The sequence below is a fragment of the Mesocricetus auratus genome, unplaced genomic scaffold (assembly GCF_017639785.1).
Source record: "Mesocricetus auratus isolate SY011 unplaced genomic scaffold, BCM_Maur_2.0 Super-Scaffold_100014, whole genome shotgun sequence".
Taxonomy (NCBI): domain Eukaryota; kingdom Metazoa; phylum Chordata; class Mammalia; order Rodentia; family Cricetidae; genus Mesocricetus; species Mesocricetus auratus.
The window spans coordinates 30,814,648-30,837,375 of NW_024429197.1; the positions used below are offsets into that span (position 1 = coordinate 30,814,648).

At 46.3% G+C, this 22,728-nt stretch overlaps 1 protein-coding gene across 1 annotated transcript; it reads left to right on the forward strand.

The window, feature by feature from the left end:
* Positions 1 to 7,459: 7,459 nt before the first annotated feature.
* On the forward strand, positions 7,460 to 19,314 carry Shisal2a (shisa like 2A). Its single transcript, XM_005072137.3, is given in 4 exon segments — positions 7,460 to 8,408; positions 13,786 to 13,925; positions 19,065 to 19,170; positions 19,172 to 19,314. Coding segments are annotated over 4 exon segments (966 nt in total). The 5' UTR covers positions 7,460 to 7,806; the 3' UTR covers positions 19,290 to 19,314.
* The last annotated feature ends 3,414 nt before the right edge of the window (positions 19,315 to 22,728 follow it).

Sequence of the window (22,728 nt, forward strand, 5' to 3'; positions counted from 1 at the left end):
CTGTCCCAGAAGAAAAGGAAGTTATGAACTGGTTATTTCTGATAGTGAGCTGAGTCAGCATGGCAGGGCCACATTGGAAGTAAGCTGTGGGCCAGAGGAAGGCATCACTGGTAGAAGTAGGCTACTCCAGGAGCTTCTTGGAGCACAAGTAATCCTGAAGACACTGGAAGGAGGGACATCCAGCAGGGCCAACCCAGGGATTGCTAGAGGGGACTCCTAAAGCCTGAATCCTACGAGTCACCTCCTTACACATTCCTGGGACCCACTGAGTGACTATTATATTGGACATGGTTCAAAGGCCACATTTTAAGAAAACTGTCTAGGGTATAACAAAACAAACAAACAAAAATAGTAGGCAAGCCTCCCTGCTCTTCCCCATAGCTCTATGAGCTCCTGTGTTTTGGTTTCATTTATAGTTTGTATCCCTTTGTGACAACACAGATTTGCCTGTTCTAAGAGGGACGGGGTGGGGTTGGGGGATCATTTATTTCATCCTTTGTGAAAACCAGACCTTTGCTCTGCTGTGACTTCATCAAGGGTCCAGACTGCCGACTCTGTCATCTCTAGGACATTGCCATCAACCACATGGCCCAAGATGGCTGCCCATCTCAACCATGCTCCCCCTATGCTGTGTCCCATCATTTAAAATTCAGCCACCTACCCACACTCAGCTCACCTGAATATAAAATGTTTATCTTGTGTGGCCACCCAGATGAAAATTGGGGATTTTAACAGGGCACGATGGCACATGCCTGTAGTTCTCACCCAGCACTTGGGAGGTACAGGTAGGAGGATCAGGATCCTCTCAGCCTGGGATACATTAGAACGAAGGAACGAAAGAGAGAGAGAAAGAACAAGTAAAAGAAAAAAGCAAGGGTTTCATTAGTGCAGAGGGGAGAACAGACGTTGAGGAGGCAGGGGAGTCATCTACACTTCAAACCTTAACATCCTTCAAATCTCCTCCTCTTTTCTTCCTGCTGCTTCCTGGTTTTATTTGAGACTGTTTACTGTTGTAGCAGCAGCTAAATCTGTATCCCAACCAAAGGCAGGAACCACAGAAGAGGATTAAAATGGAGGGATTAAGAGAGATGTAGGAATTCACCATCCCTGGAGCTCATCTCCTTGGTCTCAACCCCTCCTCCAATCCATCTTTCCTACTGCAAGGCAAATGAGGTTCTAGAAAGCACAAGCTTGCTACCCATCTGCTCCACTGGACTGTGACCCAGAATACCTGCTGGGTATTTCTCAACTTCTTTCCATTGCCCAAGAGGAAATTCTCCTTCTTGCCTTAACATAGCTCTCCAAGGTACTCTGAGCACAGCAAACATCTGACTCTTAGCAGTATTCAAAACACATTGGGGGGTGGGGGATGAGATGATCAGCAGGTAATGTTCCCCCCATGGGGTATGGTGGCTCATGCCTGTAGTCCTAGCATTCAGGAGGCTGAGGTAAGATAATTTCTTTGAGTTCAAGGCTGCCTGGGTTACAAAAGTCCTAGGTCAACCTAGGCAACAGTGAGACTGTCTCAAAATCAAAAACAAAGAACATTTGTTTGACCAACTGCCCTTGTTATTAACCGTTACTGTTTCTAAATATCCATGTACCAACCAGGCTTCCCTGAGACTTGAGTCCTCCCAGAGAAGGGTCGAGGCCTCTTGGTCATAGAGGAAAGGGCTGTCAAAGGTTCTTTCTTCTTAGAGCCTTAGACCCTAAGTATTCTCTGGGCAGGGTGTGTGTAGTTCAGTGGTAGAGCAAATGCCTGAGCTATGAAAAGGAATGGTCTGCTGGTTGAGATGTACACAAGTCAACAGTATAGAGTGGTCCAGTGTCGGCAATAGCTACTTTCTTGCTGGTTTTGTTGTACATGGACCCAAACAAAGTGCTACATGACTTCCATGAGGCTCATAGCTTCCTTCACCTTCCAAGAGACCACAGGCTTTGCCATTTAACTACTCAGGCTTGGGGCGGGGGAGGGCATGAAAACTGGGAACTATTAGCTTTATCCAGCATTTTCCATGAACAACATGCCAAGGCCTGATGCTTCTGCAACCAATGGAGGTAATATACATCTATATGATTCCAGAATTCAAGAGGCAGAAGCAGGAGAAACTCCCAATGTTTAAGCTAGTTGGGTCTACATAGCAAATTCTGGGCCAGTCAGGGCTATACACCAAGGACTTTGCCTCAAAAAAATAAAAGCCCAAACCAAGAAAAAACAAGTGTTGAGGAGGTAAGAAAGAAGGAGCCCTTATTCTCTGCTGGTGAAAATATAAACTTTGTGCAGCTGCTATGGAAATTGCCTTGGAGTTTTCCCAAAAAAACTCAGAATTAGTATATGACCCAGCTAGACCACTCCCAGATATAGGTACAAAGAACTGTTAAGTCAGCATACCACAGACATGCTTGTACAACCATGTATTCTTCATTGCCAAGACATGGAACTGGTGTAGAGTCTATCTAAAGCAGAGTACACTGGGAACATAGCTTAGCAGGTAAGGACACTTACCACCAAGACACACAATGACCTGGGTCCAGTTATCAGGACTCATGTGGTAGCAGGAGAGACCTGCCTCCTGCACATTGTCCCCTGACCTCCACATGTAAGTCATGGCCCATATGCCCCCTAGTTCCCGTAAAATAAAAAATAAATGTAATTTTTAAAAGGTCAATAGATAAAGGAAATGGAGTCTCTTGTTATATTTATGTTGGGACAGGGTCTCACTATGCAGCCCTGGCTGTCCTGGAACTTGATATATAGACCAGGCTGGCTTTAAATTTACAGAGATCACCTGCCTCTGCCTCCCAAGCATTGGGATTAAAAGCATGTGACAATAGGCTTAGCTTGTTTTTAGACAGGTTTTTATGTTATCTCAGGCTGACTTCCAGCTCTCTCTTTTTTTTTTTTTTTGGTTTTTCGAGACAGGGTTTCTCTGTGGCTTTGGAGGCTGTCCTGGAACTCGCTTGGTAGTCCAGGCTGGTCTCGAACTCACAGAGATCCGCCTGCCTCTGCCTCCGGAGTGCTGGGATTAAAGGCGTGCGCCACCAACGCCCGGCCGACTTCCAGCTCTCTATGTAGCCAAAGATGGCCTTGATTCTCCTGACTCTACCTTCCAAATTCCAAGGCCTCAGAAAGACAGAAATCATTACACGTATAAGTGGTTTCTTACTGTTTGTTGCTGAGTTTTTATTTTTTATTTTTAAAAATAATTTTTAAAATTTGTTTTATTTTATTTGTATGAGGGTTTTTGCTTAAAGACATTGGAGTCCCTGGAACTGGAGCTCCATGCCTAGCCACACTGGAGTTTTATTCAGTTATAAAGAATGAATTGGGTCATTTGCAGGATAATGGGTGGAACTGGAAATCATCATGTTAAATGCAATAATTCAGACTCAGAAAGGCAAATATTAAGGACTGGAGAGATGGCTCGGCCATTAAGAGGACCCAAGTTCAGTTCCCAACACCTACATGGTAGATCACAACCATCCACAGCCATCACAGCTCCAGTTCTAGGGGACCCAATACCCTCCTCTGGCGCTGGCTGTACTGCATGCAAACATATACACAGATACTCACACATACACATAAGAAAGGTAAGTAAATCTTTTTTAAATAATATTAATGAAAGGAGAAAGTAAAAATACTGCAGAACTGTGGCTACTAAGAACTATTGTTGAAAAGACAAAACTGTACAGCAATTCTGGAAAGCAATGTGGCAATTTTAAAAAAATGAAATGGGGTCTCACTATGTAGCTCTGGCTGGCCTTGAACTCACAGAAGTCTACCTGCCTCCACAAAAATAAATCAAGATAGAACAAAGTTCAGAATAAACAAGGTTCACAGACATAAGACTAGGAGGAAAACTAGCACTGAAAGAATTGTGTGATTGCTGTGCTTAAATCTTAAACCACTGGTAACACACTTCCACATCTTAAGCAAAGGTCCCAAGCAGGTGGTGGCATCAACAAGTGCTCAGGAATTGCAAGCTCAGGAGAATGGTTCCCTCTGGCTATTTGTGGGGTGAGGTGGAGGCAGGGGAACTTTAAGCAGAGTGGAGAGTCTGTCTTTGTACTAGTCTTCTCGTTGTTTCACGTGTCTCAAAGATTTCAGAGGAAAGCAAACATGCAAACCCAGTAAAACCCGAGGGAAGGGTGGGAAAAGCTGGCTGGATCTGTCTCAGAAGGAGACAGAATATCATTCTGGAAGTGGAGGGAAAGCTCCCTCCCTGAGGACTGGCTTCCATCCACACGAACAACATGCTGGCTCTCCCACCTGGAGTGGACGGGGTTGGTGTCTTTGTGCCAAAAGCTGACCGCGTGCAGGTACTACAAGTGCACACCACTACACTAGCTAATATTTCTCTTTTGAGGAAGAAAATATCACCGTTAGTTCACAGTTGGTTCTCAGTTGGTGTAAGATGTCCCTGTCCACCTTCTTCTCTATATTCTTTGTCCCTTCTGGTGATGAGAGACTTTGGCCCACAGACTTCATCTTGGGAGGAGAACTCTGATTGCCACATAGCTTTGGGAAGGTCATGAAGCCTTTCCAAATCTCAGTCACTTTGTCTGAGAAATGGGAAAATAACCACTTACCTCAAAAGTTTTTTTCCATGGGCAAGATGGTTCAGAGGGTACAGTAGTTCGAATGTAATGGCCCCCATAATCTCATAGGGAATGGCACTATTGACAAGTGTGGCTTTGTTGGAGTGTGTATGGCCTTGTTGGAGGAAGTGTATCACTGTAGAGGTGGGCTTTGAGGTTTCCTGTGCTCTGGATACTACCCAGTGTGTCAGTTGACTTCCTGTTGCCTGCAAGATGTAGGATTCTCAGCTGCTACTCCAGGACCACATCTGCCTGTACACTGCCATGTTCCCCACCATAATGACAATGGACTGAACCTTTGAAACTGTAAGCAAGCCACTCCAATTAAGTTTTTTGCTTTATAAGAATTTTCATGGTTGCTGGGCGTTGGTGGCACACACCTTTAATCCCAGTACTCAGGAGGCAGAGGAAGGAGGATCTCTGTGAGTTTGAGACCAGCCTGGTCTACAAGACCAGGTCTACAAGTTCCAGAACAGCCTCCAAAGACACAGAGAAACCCTGTCTCCAAAAACAAAACAAACAAACAAAAATGCCATTGTCATTGTGTCTCTTCACAGCAATAAAAACCCTAACGAAGACAGAAGGTAAAGGTGCTTGCCACCAAACCTGACAGCATGCATTTCATCCTCAGGACCCATATGTCATGGGAGGACAGAACAAGCCATGTGTATCATGGCATATGAGCATGCTTACACACCACACACACACATACATGCTCCTAGCATACAGTAAGTGAGCAATTAATGTCTTCAGAACAAATATTAAGAGGGAGCATAACGGTGTAATAAAAGCAAATGTTGAGGAAGGAGCTAGACAAGAGAAAGATTATTTTAACACAGGACCACAAGTGCATGGCATTTGGATGTAGTGGAAACAGTCTGTGAACTTGGAAGGGAAAACTACATCCTTTTTTTTTTTAAAGATTTTATTTATTTATTACATATACAGTGCTCTGCCCACATACCCGCAGAGGGCACCAGATTGAATTGTAGATGGTTGTGAGCCACCATGTGGTTGCCAGGAATTGAACTCAGGACCTCTGGAAGAGCAGCCAGTGCTCTCAACCTCTGAGCCATCTCTCCCGCCCGGAAAACTACATCCTTGTTAATACTCGCCTCCAACTGGGCTTCAGCACTTCCTTCTAGAACCAAAGTAAGCGACAAAACAAAAAAACAGCAGCGGTATCTACAACTTCGTCACTATAGAAATGACCTCAAAATTATAGCACTCCGTAGACTCAGCAATCTTGTTGACATTTTAAACAGCAGGATTAAATTGCAATTCAATGCAACTGACAGCCTCTATGATCTTAAATCATTTCTTCTTTGTAATTAAAAGCATCATTGTTAATAGAGGCCCATAGGTTTCGTCAAGAACCCAAAGGTACTCTTGTCCAGACAGTCATGGCACCACTCCTACTTGGGCCACTGATGGATGACTGTGTGACATTGTGTTTGTTTCTCTTGGGGGCATAGTCCTTTCTCTGGGTTATTAGGAGAAAGAAACTAATTCTTGACTGGAAAAGGGTTTGGGGAATTGTCATTCCAGTTTTGCCAGCTGATCATGTCTCGCAGAAGCCTCACTCCTTCCCAAAGGAGTGCCCCCTCCCCTCCTTCTTCTGGTAGATGGAGGTCAAAGTGCACTTTCTTCAGTCTTCAGTGACCACAGCTTGGAAAAGGCTTTTCTGGGAATAATAACAGTTCCTCTTGGTTTTGAGGTACTGGTGATAGACTCTGGGGCCTCGTGCATGCTAGGCAGACAATCTACCATTCAGCTATACCCCATGCCAAGGTTAAGTTTTTGTTCATTGCTGAGACAAGCTCTGTATTGGCAGGCTGGCTCAAGCAATCCTCCTGCCTCAGCCTGTTGAATATCTGGGACTACTGGCACATTGCCATCAAAATTGGCTACTGCTGGGTGTCGGTGGCACATGCTTTTAATCCCAGCACTCGGGAGGCAGAGGCAGGCGGATCTCTGTGAGTTCAAGGCCAACTTGGTCTACAGAGTGAGTTCCAGGACAGCCTGCAAAACAATATAGAGAAACCCTGTCTTGAAAAACAAAACAAAAAAAGGAAAAAAAAAGCAAAACAAAACAAAAAAATCACTTCTCGGCCTTTTGGCTATGATCAAGTGTTTAAAAAAACAAAACAAACCGGGTTGCCTTTTTGTTTATAGTTTTGTTGTTGTTGTTTACTTCACAGTGACCCTCAAAGCCTTCACCCTCTCAAAACCCTTCCCTGTTCCCTTAGAGCCCCTCCATGTCTGCAATCCCTGTATCCCCCTTTCTCTGCCCAGTCCTGTGCTGATTCCCTCACTGACCCCTTGGTGATGAATCCTCTCTAATTCCTCCACAAAACTGTTTCTCAAGGGCAAGCGCAGATCTGAGCCTTTCAGGTGCCCAGGTCAAAGGCTTGGGACTCAACAGCATCCATGGAGCTGCCTGAGAGGGCAAAGGGAAAGAAGCATGGGTAAAAGCAGGGAAGGGTCAGCTGAGCTTATACCGGAAGCTTCAGATCCATGAACACACACACACACACACACACACACACACACACACACACACACATGCACACACAGGAACGCATACACACAGACACACACATAGGCACACACACACATACCAAAGCAAAAGGGAAGCATCACATTCACTATTTCCTACTGTTCGCTTCTGTGAAAACACACAGCTAAGGCTCTGGGGAACTAGAGAAGTCCTTAGAGATCTTCCGTCTTCCCTCTCAGGGTACACTGGGGAAACTGAGGCTCTGGAAGCTCCTTCAGACAGGCGTGAGAATATTGCCCTTGTAGTCTGGGAACATGTTGTGCAGGCTGGCAGTCCCTAACTGAAGTAGGGAAAAGGCTTGTCCTGGAACAGTTGGCCTATGGTTCTCGGCCAATAGCAGGAGTGCTAACAGGGTGTGTCAATATTGTGGGTGAAAGGGGGATCAGGAGAGGAAAGGACAGGTAAAGAAGGTAGAAATGAAGACTTAGAAGATTACTAGAGCAGGGTGTGGTGGCACACACCCGGAATCACAGCATTTGGGAGTGGGAGGCAGGGTCATCAAGACGGCAAGGTCAATGTGGACTACATGAGGCCCACTGGAAAAGAGGTTTGCTGAGAGCCAGAAGACAGCAGGGTTGAAATCCCGTGGGCTCGGGAGCCTGAGGAAGTAAAGGACATGTCTCTGATCTTCAGCAGCCGTCTATGCAATGAAAATCCCTGGTCCTCAGGTCGCTTTGTCTGTTAAACCGAATAGTGTATTCATCAACCTCGTAGCACCCCACTCTGTCTGTTTCACTCAACCTCCCCGAGAAGGGTCCTGGCGACCGGGCAAGGTGTCACCTCAAATGTCCACGTGGTATGGTGTCTCGGCGACTGGGAGCAGGTCTCGCCTTGGACAGGGTCCCCGCGCTCCCCTGCCTCCGCCCCCGCGCACCTGGCAATCGGGTCCCCGGGCGCCCCGTCCTCACCGCGAGCCTCAGCGCCTTGCATCGCGCGCGGTGCGGTTCTCTGCGACCTCTGATGCACGCTGCCCTGCCTGCCTGACCCCAGTCTCTTTCCCAGGCTCCGCTGGGTCTCCGGCAGTCCCTCTCTCTCCTGCTGTCCGTCTGGTGACCCAAGGAGGCGCGATGAGCGGCGCCTGCTCGAGCTACGTGAGCGCGGAGCAGGAGATGGTGCGCGGCTTCAGCTGCCCATTGCCCGGGGGCGAGGCGGCTGCCGTCTTCTGCTGTGGCTTCCGCGACCACAAGTACTGCTGCGACGACCCGCACAGCTTCTTCCCCTACGAGCACAGCTACATGTGGTGGCTCAGGTACAGGCCCTGGCCCTAATCTCTCCTTGAACCCTTCTCCTGTCTTAACCCCCTCGTCCACCCGCAGGCTAGACTCTTGCTACGCCTCCAACTTTCATCTAAGTGCCCACCCCTCAAATCATCCTTTTTCCTGTTGCCAGTACTGACCCTACTTCATTTTATCACTAACCCATTACACTCTTGAAGCCCCATCTCAATTCTTCATTCATACTGACCCCAACAATTATTTGGAACCATGCTTGAACCCGACTGGCACTACCCTGAAGCTCTCACTCTGTCCCTATTCTGAATTTCATGCTGCCATTACCCTCAAACCGATCCCAAATCACAATCCAACCCTTGCCCTAACAGCAAATACTATCTCAGACATACAGAGGAATCCTGGACTCTACCCTTAGTCCTCACACAGATGCCCACCCATCTGCAGCCTGTTCCCATTGCCATCCCCAGTCCTTATACCCTGTTACCACTTCTGTCCCAACTGTCACCTGCCCCAGCCTCCTCCTCAAGCCTGCCTGTAAACCCTCCTCCTCTGTTTACCCACATACTGACTTCAGTAAGCTCTAGTCTAGACCTTCATCCAAACCACAACCTCAACCCTTCATCCTAACCCCCACGCCAACTCCATCTCAGCCAGCCTCAGCTTTTCCTTCCCTCGCACTCTCTTGACTGAAGATGTACCCCATGCTTGTACTAAAGCAAGAACCTGGAGGTCAGGGCTTCCTGACACAGTGGCATAATGCTGCTCCAGCCATCTTAATATAAAGTGCGGTCTGGGTGAAAACACTTCAGCTTCCCTGGCTGTTCAGGACAGGGCTGTTTGGGCCAGCTCTGACAATCCTGAAAGCCAAGTATAGAGTTGAGGGGCAGTAGGTCTTAATCCCTCTGAGTCCCCAAAGGCTTTGCCCAGAAAGTAGAGCCTGATCCTCATCCTGCTCTGGGAAAGAGGTAGCAGCAAAAATGGGATGGTCCATCGAGAGGTTCCTGTTTGTAAGGGTGCATGAGCACACAGCTGTGTGCTTTCTGGGTGGGAAAAGGGCATCATTAGCCACTGAGATGTCTCTATCTGCCAGTGGGGAAATGACCTATCCCTGTCCTAATTTCTGATTAAGGCAGAGGCAATGACCAAAAGAGAGATGAAAACAACTTGATACATGCCAATTACAACTACAAAGACTGCCTTTTCTAAGGTGTTCAATCTGTAATTCTAAAACATTTTCAGATGACCAGGATATCATATCATGCACATTTGGCTGCTGTCTAAAAACCCAAGGAATAATACCAATTTATTTTCCTGTTCCATGTATTCATCCCTTCACTATAATCTTTGCTATAGGGTCTTTGTACAGGGCAATAAGGACACAAAAACCAATTGTTCCCTGCAAGAGGACCTACAGTTCTTATGAGAATCAAACACAAGGCCTTGGGCATATCATAGGCAAGTTCTTTAACACTGAGCCTATCACCATCCCTCCCAGTCTATTTAGAGCAATGTTCTCAACCTTCCTAATGTTGCTATCCTTTAATATAATTCCCCATGCTGTGGTTACCCCAACCATAAAATTATTTTTGTTACTACTTCATAACTGTAATTTTGCTACTGCTATGAATTATTATATAAATGTCTGTTTTCTGATGGTCTTAGGTGACCCCCGTGAAAGGGTTGTTCAACCTCCAAAAAGGTCATGACCCATGGGTTGAAAACCACTGGTTTAGAGAGGCAGACCCTGCTCCTGTGTGAAACAGTACAGCATCCATTGGGGTCTCACTGTGTTTAGCTCTGAGATAAGAGCTGGAGGAAGATGGTTGCCTCTGAGCACAGGAGTGGCGTGGAGCTTTGAGTGTGCTCAGAATCTGGTACAAATCTTGGCTCTGTCACACCAGCCTGTGAATTGGAAAAGTTGTTTAATCCCATAGACTCTTATTTCTTAACATTAAAATGACGGTTGTAGCCAAGCATAGTGGTTCACACTTGCAAGCCCAGCACTTGTGAGGCTTGAGGCAGAGAGACAGTAGGTGATGTGGTGGCCAGTTAGGGATACTAATGAGTGCCAGGCCAGTCTCAAGGACACAGTGAGATCCTGTCTCAAAAAGTTAATATAGAATTTACAGCAGTGTTATTAATGCTTGCCTTGCAGAAGACAGGAGTGAAGTAGTGTGTACTGCCCACGAAGGTGCTCAATGCATTGAGTAGGCCCCCGGTGGGAAAGAGTTCCCTCACATCTGTAAGTGTGGGACACAAAGCTCAGAGTCTGAAGTGAACCCAGTCTTCTAGCACTATGACAGCAGAGGACACGGCAGGTTACACACTTCCACACATACATAGCCCTACGACATCTCTCCATTTTATAGACGGGGAGACTTAAGACGGGCTAAGTTGTTATTGGGAGTATCCCAGTGACGAGTGGCAGAGCTGAGATGACCTCAAACCAAGACTTGCCCTGTTCAATGACTGTCTGAACTCTTTCTGACTTCTTACAACTGTTGTACTTGGCTCTTCCTAAAGCATACCCTGACTGTTGTCTTCTGGCTACAGGGTTGTTCCCTTAGGATGCAAGGATGAGTAGTCCCCTAAGCTGGTGGTCCTTTCCTCTCCCATCACTTCCCTATGTACTCACAAATTGTGACCTTTCCTGTTATCTTGGAAACTCTCTCCAGGAGGGATGCTTTCATCACTAAAGTTTAGTGGCTTAGACAGGTTTCAGGAAAGGGTTGGCTAGGGAAACCTCTAAGGTCAGATGCTGTGTAAGCGTGGCCCCAGAAGCAAATGAGAGGTTCAGTGTGTGAAGTGACTTCCTGGGTTCTTGGTGTTTGGATGTGGCTGAGTGTAGGTGTTTTTCATGTGTATATACCTGTACACCAAGTGCACACAGTGCCTGCGGAGACCCCTGAGATTGGAGTTACAGAAGGTCGTAAGCTGTCGTGTTAGTGCTAGAGACAGAATACCAGAAGAGAAGCCGGCACTCTTAACTGCTACCCCAACTTCCTGGGTTCTAACCTAAGTTTCATAAACACCAAGACAGTTGCTAAGCATAGAACTGAGAAGCCTCAGGATGATTCGTGTGTCCTGAACTCTGAAACAGTTCCCCACGTGCTTCTGACAGAGCCCCATCACTGCGACATTAAGACCTTGTTTTGTTCCAGATTTCATCTGGCCCTTATCATGAAATCTCATTCTTGCAAGCATAAAAATCTCCATGTAAAGCCGGGTGGTGGTGGCACATGCTTTTAATCCCAGCACTCAGGAGGCAGAGGCAGAAGGATCTCCAAAACAATACAGAGAAACCCTGTCTCCTAAAAAACAAAAAACAAAAAAAAAATCTCCATGTAAGCACTGTATCCATAGAGAGAATGGGGTGGGCATCCTTAAAAACTAACCATCTCAGAAAGAAAAGACATCCCGCAGAGAAACAGCTGGTATAACTGCACCATCTGGTTCAGTTGCCAAAACCTTCCATCTTCTTCCTGGCAGAATGGGACAGAAGGCAAGCCACTGAAGGGCAGAGTTGGTACTCAGGTACCGCAAACTCCATCTCTTTGCACACTGACGGTCACCTGGTAAGATAGGAACGTTCACAAATGAAGATCAGAAAAGCAAGGTGGTATTTTCCCTTGTGTGTGGCAAAACCAGGATTCAAACTTTGAAAAGTGCTTGATCTCAAAAACTGCGAGGGCTGCTTCAGTGCCTTCCCTGGAGTCACAGTGGGTCTCTGTCCAGCAGTGAAACCTCCTAAGTCCAGAGGCCTCTGGTTTGCTCTCATCTAGTACCGAAACCAGGTTCCCCCTCAGAGCCTTCTCTGTTGTTCCTTTCTCTGTATCCCAAACAGAACACCAAGGACAACTCACTTCAGAGACAGCATTTGTTCCCTAACTCACCTCCTGTTAGGGACTCACCCTCCAGTCTTCTCATCCATCCCTCATCCTTGTAAAGGTCATTTTCCTGTCTTGGTGCTCATAGATGTCACCCATAAACAGGTCCACCAGCTGGTAGTCCCAAGAACAGTAAGTGTATCTCAAATGAGAAAACTACTGGATTTTTGTTTAATGTGCGTGCATGTGTGTGCACGTGAAGGTGAACATGCATGTATGCATGTGTGGAGGCCAGCAGTCACCCTCAGGTGTGATTCTCAGGAATACTGTCCCCCTCCTTTGAGAAAGTTGTCTCATTAGCCTTGAGCTCACCAGTTAAGCTAGACTGGCTGGCTGGTGGGCCCCAGGGATCATCCCATCTCTACCTCTGCGGGGCTTGGATTATAAGTGTGTGCTACCACATGGATTCTGGGTATTGCCTTGAGTTCTCATGCTTGCAAGTCAAGCAAGCACTTCACCAAGCGAGCTCCCTCCCCGGCCCAAAATAACTATTTAAAGTATCAACAAGAACTAAAAGCACCACATAATCAATGTGGAAAATATGGAGAAAGACAGAACAAAAGGATCCCAGAAGAGCTGGCGTGTGTTGGTTTGTGCTTTAAGCTGAAGAGTTGATGATGAAGAGGTTTTGTTGCTTGTTTAGTTTGGTTTTTGAGACAAAGTCTCTCTGAGCAGTCCTGATTATCATAGAACTCACTTTGTAGACCAAGCTGGACTTGAAATCACAGAGATCCTCCTGCCTCTGCCTCCTGAGCGCTGGGATTAAAGATGTGCGCCATTACACCCAACTAAGTAGTTTTTATGGAAAGTGATCCCAGAAAACACTGATAGAGGGTAGGAAAATGAGACACAGAAAGAAAACACCAAGAATAGGTTATGCTATCAATAGGTCACAAGGAGATGACCAGCACTTAGCTCTGCCAGTCAGCACACTGTGTATACCTCAGAGTTACACCACCAGAGGACACAGGAGTTGGGATGCATACACCACTGTGGTTGAGGGCGGGTCAGGGAGGGAAGCATTAATTATCCTATACCCCCGACTTGTCCAATGCGCAGAGCTTTGTTCTGGGTCTAAAAAAAGTTCTCAGGCAAAGAGCTACCGGCACTGGCAACTGAAACTGTACGAATATTCCACAATGACAGAACCCAAAGGGATATGACCAGGACGTCTACAGCCTGCATGTAGACAGCTTGACAGCTTGATAGCAGTTTGCTATATTTCCATTCAACTTCATATATATATGAAGTTTGGGCTAAGCTTTGTGTCTAGTATTGCCTTGCCATTTTCACTTTTCATCATCTTGTAAGAATGTGTCTATATGTGTGTACGTGTTAGTGTGTGCACATGTGATTGTCTGGGGAGCACACACGTGTAGAAGCCAGAAGAAGAACTCCCACTGACATTCCTGAGGTGCTGTCTGGAAAGTGGAAGCTGACTCCTGTTGCTCACTCTTCTGCCTTCTCTGGCCCCAGCGCTCAGCCCCCTGTGGTCTTCTCTCCCCAGCATCGGAGCCCTCGTGGGCCTCTCCGCAGCAGCAGTGGTCCTGCTGGCCTTCATTGTCACTGCTTGTGTGCTCTGCTACCTGTTCATCAGTTCAAAGCCCCACGCAAAGCTGGACCCAGGCTTAAGCTTACAGATGGCAGGTAAGGCTGAAGCCGCGTGGTGCCTTGTAAGGGGCTCAAACCTTTCTTTATGGAGGAGGGATAACTAGAAATGAGGTCTCTCGGGCCACACCTGTGAGAGGCTTCTTTTAATCCCAGCATTCAGGAGGCAGAAGCAGGCAGATCTCTGAGATTGAGCCAGCCTGGTCTACATAGTGAGACCTGTCTCAAAGTGGAGGAGAATAAAAGAAGAAAGTGAAAGAAAGGGAAGGAAGAAATGAGATCTAGAGCATTCGCCTCCTGAGTGTTCTGGAACATTCCCGATTCTCAGGAGGTCTGCAAGCTGAACATTTCAGACACAGACTCATATACTTCGTCCTCACCGGGGTCTCTAATGCCACTGGCACGCTATTCTCACACAGATTACCCACGGTGGATTTTCCAAAATAGTGTTTTTGTTTTGGCCTTAGGGTATGCAAACTGTGTTTCATATTCTCCCAAACAAAACAGAGATAGTAAGACAAACTTGCTGTTTCTCAAAATCAACTTTTAATGAGAAACCGAATATGGGATTTTATTTTTCATAATCTGTTATACTGAATACCCATTCCTTCATGCGTCTGGGCCATTGAGAACCTAAAGGTGACAAAAAGAAAAGTGTTGCCTTTTCCTAAGTCCATACTGCACATTTTATAACCTCTGATGAGGAACTAAGAGAGAAAGAGCCAAGCCCATGCTGGCCAAAGAGTTCTCAGTGCTGTTTAGTGAACAGCAGCTGAGGTGGGTGCCGTCCCCACTTCACAGGGTGCAGAGAGAACTGGAGACTTACTCCAGGAGTCCCAACTGACACTCGAAATGAGGTCCAGCCCATGCTTTTCTCTCAGAGTCACACGGGCTGTGCACCAACTTTCCCGGCTTTAGTTAGTGTCTTATCAGTGGGGATAATGGTGAGGTAAAACGGAAGAGGGAAGGCAGGATGGGTAGAGGTGTGGGCAGGACTGACTGAGACCCGGGGAGCAGCAGGGTCACTCACCAGTGTGCCACAAGGATTAGGGCCAGCAGGGTAGGAGAGGAACTTGAGCAGCAGAGGCAGAGATGGCAAGCGTCCGGCAGAGAGAGGGGCAGGTGGGTCATCCCTCAGTCTCAGAGCAAGATGGAGAGCACTGAGTGCTATCGTTTGTAAGAGATTAATTTTCTAACTTAAAAGGGCAACAAGCAACAGCCCTAAACCTTCTAAGATCCTGAAGATGGCTGAGAGTGGAAGGTTCATCTGGCTGCCTGTGGAGTCGAGACTAGGAAAAGAATCCAAGCAGAACAAACTGACAAATTTGCTTAAATCAAACGCAAAAGATATAAGACCTCATATGTATAGTTAAAAAACAATGATAGACTACAAAGATTTTTTGTGTGTGTAGGTACCTGTGCATTTGTGTGTGTGTGTGTGTGTGTGTGTGTGTGTGTGCGTGTGTGTGCATGTAAGCCTCTACCCCCATAGTAATTCTATACTCAGGTTGTATAATTTTGAACTTGCTTATTTGCTAATGTATTTGTAACCTCAAAATAAATACTTGAGGCACTTATGAGGTTATTACAGATGTGGGTATGTACAGAGTGGCAAAATTTTGAGATGCACATGTCCCAGACAATGTCAATCAAGGCTACACTCTGTAAACATGTGTTCTCTTTGTGTCTGTCTGGAGTCCATGTTTGTGATGCTCACTGATGGTCACCCTGTGGAAATGTCCCTGGGATACAGGTCTCAAGTGCTGTCTAGTGCCCCAGCATAAGAACACCGTGTAGTTTGTGAAGAACACAGAGTGCTAAATGTCTGACTTGAGAATTTGAATTCAATGTTAATAAATCAAAAATATTTATTAAATCATGGGGCTGGAGAGATGGCTCAGCAGTTAAGTGCACTGGCTGCTCTTCCAGAGGACCTGGGTTAGACTATCCAGCACCCAGATGACGGCTTACAACCATTTATAACTTAAGTCCCAGGGGCTTCAGTACCCTCCTCTGATCTCCCAGAACACCTGGCGTACACATGGTACATAGACATACATTCAGGCAAAACACCCATACACATAAGAATAAAATAAACATTTTAAAAAGAAGCATATATTAAATTAAGTGTCTTTAATCAACATCACATAGAAGTTAAGTATTAATTGTTGGACAAAAATGTGATGACCGCCAGGTGTTGGTGGCGCATGCCTTTAATCCCAGCACTCGGGAGACAGAGGCAGATGGATCTCTGTGAGTTCCAGGCCAGCCTGGTCTACAGAACGAGTTCCCTCTAAAACAATACAGAGAAACCCTGTCTCAAAAAACACGAAAAAAAAATATGATAACCAAAGGCTCACAGAAGCCTCATCTCATAGTCTCCCAGAAGACAGTCTCGTATAGCCCAGTCTAGCTTGGAACTATGTAGCTAAGGATGACCTTGAACTCCTGATCCTCCTTCCAACCCCAAGTTGTGACCAAGCCTGGTTTAGCTGTGTTTTAGCATTTGCTAACTCAGTGTTTGTGGGAACTTTATAGAACATAGTTACATAACTGCTGTAGATAAGCAGGACTGAGATCCAGGATATAAAAACACATCTTTAAACAAATGAGAAAAGTGTAATCATAATAAAAGCCCAGTACAAGCCTGGTGTGGTGGCACAGGCCTGTAATACCAGTCCTTTGGGAGGTAGAAATAGGAGGATTGCTGGATGGTGGTAGCCCTTTGATCCCAGCACACCAGGTAGAAACAGGCAGATCTCTGAATTAGAGGCCAGCCTGGTCTACAGAACAAGTTCCAGGACAGCCAGGGCTACACAGAGAAATCCTGTCTTGACAAAAAACAAAAACAAAAAAATAGGAGACCCGTAGTTCACTGTTGCCCTGTTTCACATATCAAGATTGAGGCCAACCTGGTATCATGAGACCGTCTCAGACAAACAAACAGTCAAAGCAGCAAAATTCACAATGCACATGGAGAGATTATCAGCGTAGTAATCAGGAGAATGCAATTTGAGGAGGATAGACCCTTTAGACTGCTAAAATGGAGGAGAGAACTGACTCAACAGAGTTGTTATCTGACTACCACCACCACCACCACACACACACACACACACACACACACACACACACAGTTTTTTTGTTTTTTGTTTTTTTTGGTTTTTCGAGACAGGGTTTCTCTGTGGCTTTGGAGGCTGTCCTGGAACTCGCTTGGTAGTCCAGGCTGGTCTCGAACTTACAGAGATCCGCCTGCCTCTGCCTCCCGAGTGCTGGGATTAAAGGTGTGCGCCACCAACGCCCGGCTCACACACACAGTTTTAAAGAGAATAATGATATACTTTTTAAAAATGGACACTCACAGCTCACAACCTCCTTTAATTCCAGGGACCTGATACCCTCTGAGGGTACTGCACACACTTGGTACACACACACACACACACACACACACCAAACTAACTCCCGAGAGCTGAGATTAAAGGCGTGTGCCACTACCGCCTGCCCAGCCTGTTTCTCACTTTTTAAAAGATGGAAAGTGCATCTGTTGACCTTTTACGAAACGATTGCTTTTCCCTCTCTGCCCTTTGCACAAATGTAGCTCTAGTCCCTAGGTCTTCATTGTGTTGCCCTCCCATTTCCTCTGTGCCCACAGCACCACGCCAGGAGCAGCTGAGATCGGGCCCACTAAGTGTGTTTACCACATCTCCTCCCCTTTACAGACTCCCGCTTCCATTTGCTTTAACGCCTTGCTCTTCAGTAAGACAGGAGCGATCATGGCTCCCATTTTACAGGAGAAAAAACAAGACTTAGCAGGGGAAGTGACCATGTCCCCACAGACAATGAGAGTGTGTGCTTGGGATGCCAGCCAGATCTCCCAGGCTTTAGAGTGCAATCACTGTACTTCTCGAGTGTGTGTGTGTGTGTGTGTGTGTGTGTGTGTGTGGTGTTTACCTCTCTGAATGATGAGGAAAGAGTGGTGTGACAGGTGGCTACTACCAACTCTTTTGGAGTCCCCAGACTAGCTCATGGTCAGGCCTTTGGCTTTGAGGTCACAGACAGTTCTCTAGAACAGCCACCCTGCGATTATGGTGGCTTCCACCACATCATACTCCCATCCACCCCCACCTTTTGTAGGGCTCAGTCACCTCAGATCCCACTGTTTCTTGACTAAGCACACTTGGGGTGACACCTGTGAATCACACTGTTAGTCACAGGTGTCAGTGATAAGTTAGTCTTGACTCATCTCCAAACAGGAAAGAACCTTTCCAACACTAACTAGGCTGGTCACCACAGGAACATCCTAAGTTCAAATGTCTGATGACAGAAGTCTTTGGTGCCCTGAATCTTAGTTTTCATGGCATAGTTCCTCTTTCTTTCTTTCTTTCTTTCTTTCTTTCTTTCTTTCTTTCTTTCTTTCTTTCTTTCTTTCTTTCCTTCCTTCCTTCCTTCTTCCTTCCTTTTTTTTTTCTTAAAATCAAGACAGGGTTTTTCTGTGTAGACCTGGCTGGAACTTGCTCCGAAGACCAGGTTAGCCTTGAACGAAGAGATCTGCCTGCCTCTGCCTCCAGAATGCTGTGATTAAAGGTGTGTGCCACCACAGACCAGCCTAGCTAGACTCTGTTCTTTTTTTTTTTTTTTTTTTTTTTTTTTTTTGGTTTTTCGAGACAGGGTTTCTCTGTGGCTTTGGAGGCTGTCCTGGAACTGGCTATGTAGACCAGGCTGGCCTCGAACTCACAGAGATCCACCTGCCTCTGCCTCCCAAGTGCTGGGATTAAAGGGGTGCACCACCAACGCCCGGCTAGACTCTGTTCTTAAAAGCAGAGAACAACAGAATTTTTTTTTCCCAAACAGCCAGGGTTTCTCTGCATTCTGGATGTGTAACAAGCCTGTGTCTTCCTCTAGAGAATGGACTTGTAATTTTTTAATGGCTTTTAGCCTTTCTAGGGCTATGTTGAAGGTCGGTCAGCTCTTTCTCTCCTAGAAATGGTGTCTCTTATTAAAGAGAAACATGGGCAGTTCCTACTGCGTGGTGTGGTATAGTGTTATGTATGTGTTTACAAATGGTACACTTAAGACGGTGAACACAGGGAGGTGCTCAGATCAGAGAAGTAGGCCAGGGGTGTGACAATGGTGGGTAGAAGGGGCTGCAGGAGGATGCCACCTCAGATTGCTGTTTTTCAGGCTCCAAGGAGATGTCACCTGACCATCAGCGTTTGAACACAGCAATCACGATGGAGATGCTGGAGGCAAACTCTCCCAGACAGAGTAATTCCTTGGAAAGCAGTGAAAGGCCCCAGATGTCTCCTCCAGCACCACTTCATGGCCATGATGACCGCTAGCAATATTCCAGGCAGCCCTGAAGAGGCCTCTTTCCCCACCCCTGACCCACGTGGGCCAGTTCCTTAAACGTCCAATAAAAGTCTGCATCATCTCTTCTGGATCCTTTTTTTTTTTTTTTTTTTTTTTTTTTTCGAGACAGGGTTTCTCTGTATTGTTTTGGAGGCTGTCCTGAAACTCGATCTGTAGACCAGGCTGACCTCGAACTCACGGAGATCCGCCTGCCTCTGCCTCCCGAATGCTGGGACTAAAGGCGTGCCCACCAACGCCTGGCTCTTTTTTTCTCTTCTTTATGCAAAGGTGGAGGTGGAAATGGCTAAAGAGACATGGAGACTGGTGGATTAAAACAGGGCTTTTCCCAACAAAACTGCCCAGGTCTTGTTATGGACCCAGCTGTCTTGCTCGGCCTGACCGATTTAGGACCAACATAAATTGGATGTGAATCATCATTGGGAACAGGGTAGTAGCAATACCACACAATCCAGAAACCAGAGTTTGTGGAGACTCAGGGAACCTTTGTGAGGAGTCTTGACCTTTACCTGGCTCCTCTGCCCCAGAGCAAGTGTACGTGAAAGTCCTTGGGATGAGCCGGGCGGTGGTGGCGCACGCCTTTAATCCCAGCACTCGGGAGGCAGAGGCAGGCGGATCTCTGTGAGTTCGAGGCCAGGCTGGACCGACAGCCTCCAAAACAATACAGAGAAACCCTGTCTCATAAAACCCCTCCAAAAAAAAAAAAAAGTCCTTGGGATGGAGATCCACACTTAGAGGGGTAAATCTACCTAATCACTCCACCTGCCCTGGAGAGTATTGCTTGATGAGGGACAGAATGAGAGGGAGGACCGTACAGGGCTCCACCATGAGTTTCTCAGGTGGGTAAAAGACTGAACGAGTGAGGGCTGGTGAAATGGCTCAGCAAGTAAAGGGGCTTGCAGCCAAGCCTAATGACCTGAGTTCGGTTCCTGGAACCCACATGATAAAAGGAGAGAACAGACTCCTCCAATTGTCCTCTGACATCCACACTTGCATTATGACCTGTGCACAAGGACACACACACACACACACACACACACACACACACACACACACACAGAGTAATTTTTAAAGTAAATGAGTGGGGGAAAGAATGGTTATCACACCAAATACAGGCCCCACAGGGTAGACTGAGTCACTGAACTCAAGTGGCCTTGACAGTCACTAAGTCTCCCTATGATCCTGTTTTCTTGCTAAGTGTTTAATAAAGTGGTAGACTTAAGCTGAGCCTGGTGGTGTAGACCTGTCATCCAAACTACTTGGGATGCTCAGGCAGAAGGATCACAAGTTCAAAGCCAGATGAGACCCTGCCTCAAAACAAAAAGTGGAAAATTAAAAGAAAAGAAAAGAAAAAAAGCCCAGTGTGTCAGCATAAGGACCCAAGTCCATGCCAGAACTCACATAAAAAGGCAGATGGTAGTGGCTCTAGCGTGTAATCCCAGTGTTGGGGAGGCAGAGAAGGTGGATCCCAGGGTCTTGCTGGCCAGCCAGCTTAGCCTACAGAGTTCCAGAGAGGCCAAGAGAGAAACCCTGTCTCCAAATAAGCAAACAAGGGACAGGAGTGATGTTCCGTGGTTAAGAGTTCTGGCTGTGCTTCCAGAGGATCAAAGTTTGATTCCTAACGCCTACGTTAAGTGTCTTTCCTGTAGCTCAGGCTTCAGGGAAGTCAATGCCGTCTTCTGGCTTCCATGTGCACCATACAAACACATGGAAAAAAAAAAACGAAAATAACTTTAAAATTATTATTATTGTCTTAAAAAAAAAGCCATCAGGGGGGCACACGCCTTTAATCCCAGCACTAGGGAGGCTGAGGCAGGTGGATCTTTGTGAGTTCAATGCCAGCCTGGTCTACAGAGTGAGTTCCAGGATAGCCAAAACTGTTACACAAGAGAAACTCTGTCTCGAAAAGAAAAAAATTTTAATTTAATTTAAAAAATAAAAAAAACCTGGTGGTGGTGGTGGTAGTAGTAGTAGTAGTAGTAGCAGTAATAGTAGTGGTGGTGGCGCACGCCTTTAAAATCCAAGCACTCGGGAAGCAGAGGCAGGCAGATGTCTGTGAGTTCGAGGCCAGCCTGGTCTACAAGAGCTAGTTCCAGGACAGCCTCCAAAGCCACAGAGAAACCCTGCCTCGAAAAACCAAAAAATAAAATAAAATAAAAATAAAAAAGCAAAAACCTACATGGATGGCACTGAGGGATGCTGAGGGCTGTCCTGGAACTTGCTATGTAGACCAGGCTGGCCTCACAGAGCTCTGTCTGCTTCTGTGCTGGGATTAAATGTATCGGTATACTACCACATCCAAGACTTTAACATTCAAGATGAGGAGGGTTGATACAGGGTGTCCTTCTGTACACTTCGAATATGTGTTGCTTTTATTGGTTGACTAATAAAGCTGCTTTGGCCTGTGGCAGAGCAGAATATACCGAATATAGCTAGGTGGGAAATTCAAGCAGAGATACAGGGAGGAAGAAGGCAGAGTCAGGGAGACACCATTCAGCTGCCCAAGGAACAACATGCCTACAGACCAGTAAAGCCATAAGCCATATGGCAATACATAGATTAATATAAATGGGTTCATTTAAATTGTAAAAACTAGCTAATAAGAAGCCTGAGACATTAGTCAAACAATTATAATTAGTATTGAGCCTCTGAGTGACTATTTGATAAGCGGCTGTGGGACCGGCCAGGACACATGAAAGCTTCTGCCTATAGGGGCTGGATAGATGACTCGGTAGTTCATGAGCTGCTCTTGCAAAGAAGTTGTGCTTGCCCCCAGCATCAACATCAGGCAGCTCACAATTGTCTGTAACCCCAGCTCCTTAGATATAACGCCCTCTTCTGACCTTCTTTGGCACTGCACTCATGTGCACAAACCCACACAGAGGTACATAAACACACAAATACACACATAACTAAAATTAAAAATACAGAGGCAGGCAGATCTCTCTAGGAGTTCAAGCCCTGCTTGATCTACATAGCAAGATCCAGGCCAGCCAGACCTACATTGTGAGACCCTGTCTCAAAATAAATAAACAAACAAACAAACAAATAAAGGGGATGGAGGCATGGCTCAGTGGTAAAGAGCACTTGTTGCTCTTCAAAGGACCTGAGTTTGAGTCCTAGTACCCAAATGATAAGTCACAACCATCTGAAACTCCAGTTCCTGATGATCTGATGTCCTCTTCTGCAGATAACTCACTCTGTGGACATCAAGCATAAATGTAATGTACACACATACATGTAGGCAAAATACTTACACATAAAATAAAATGAATAATTCTAATGGCTCCCAGCAGCACTTTGGAGACAGAGGCCAACCTGATCTACATAGTGAGTTCCAGGACAGCCAGAGCTATGTACAGACCCTGCCTCAAAAACAGCAAAATTACCCTGGAGAAATAGCTCAGCATTTAAGAGTACTCTCTGCTTGTTCCAAGGACCTGAGTTCTGCTTCCATAAGCAGCCTGTTCCTGCAGTT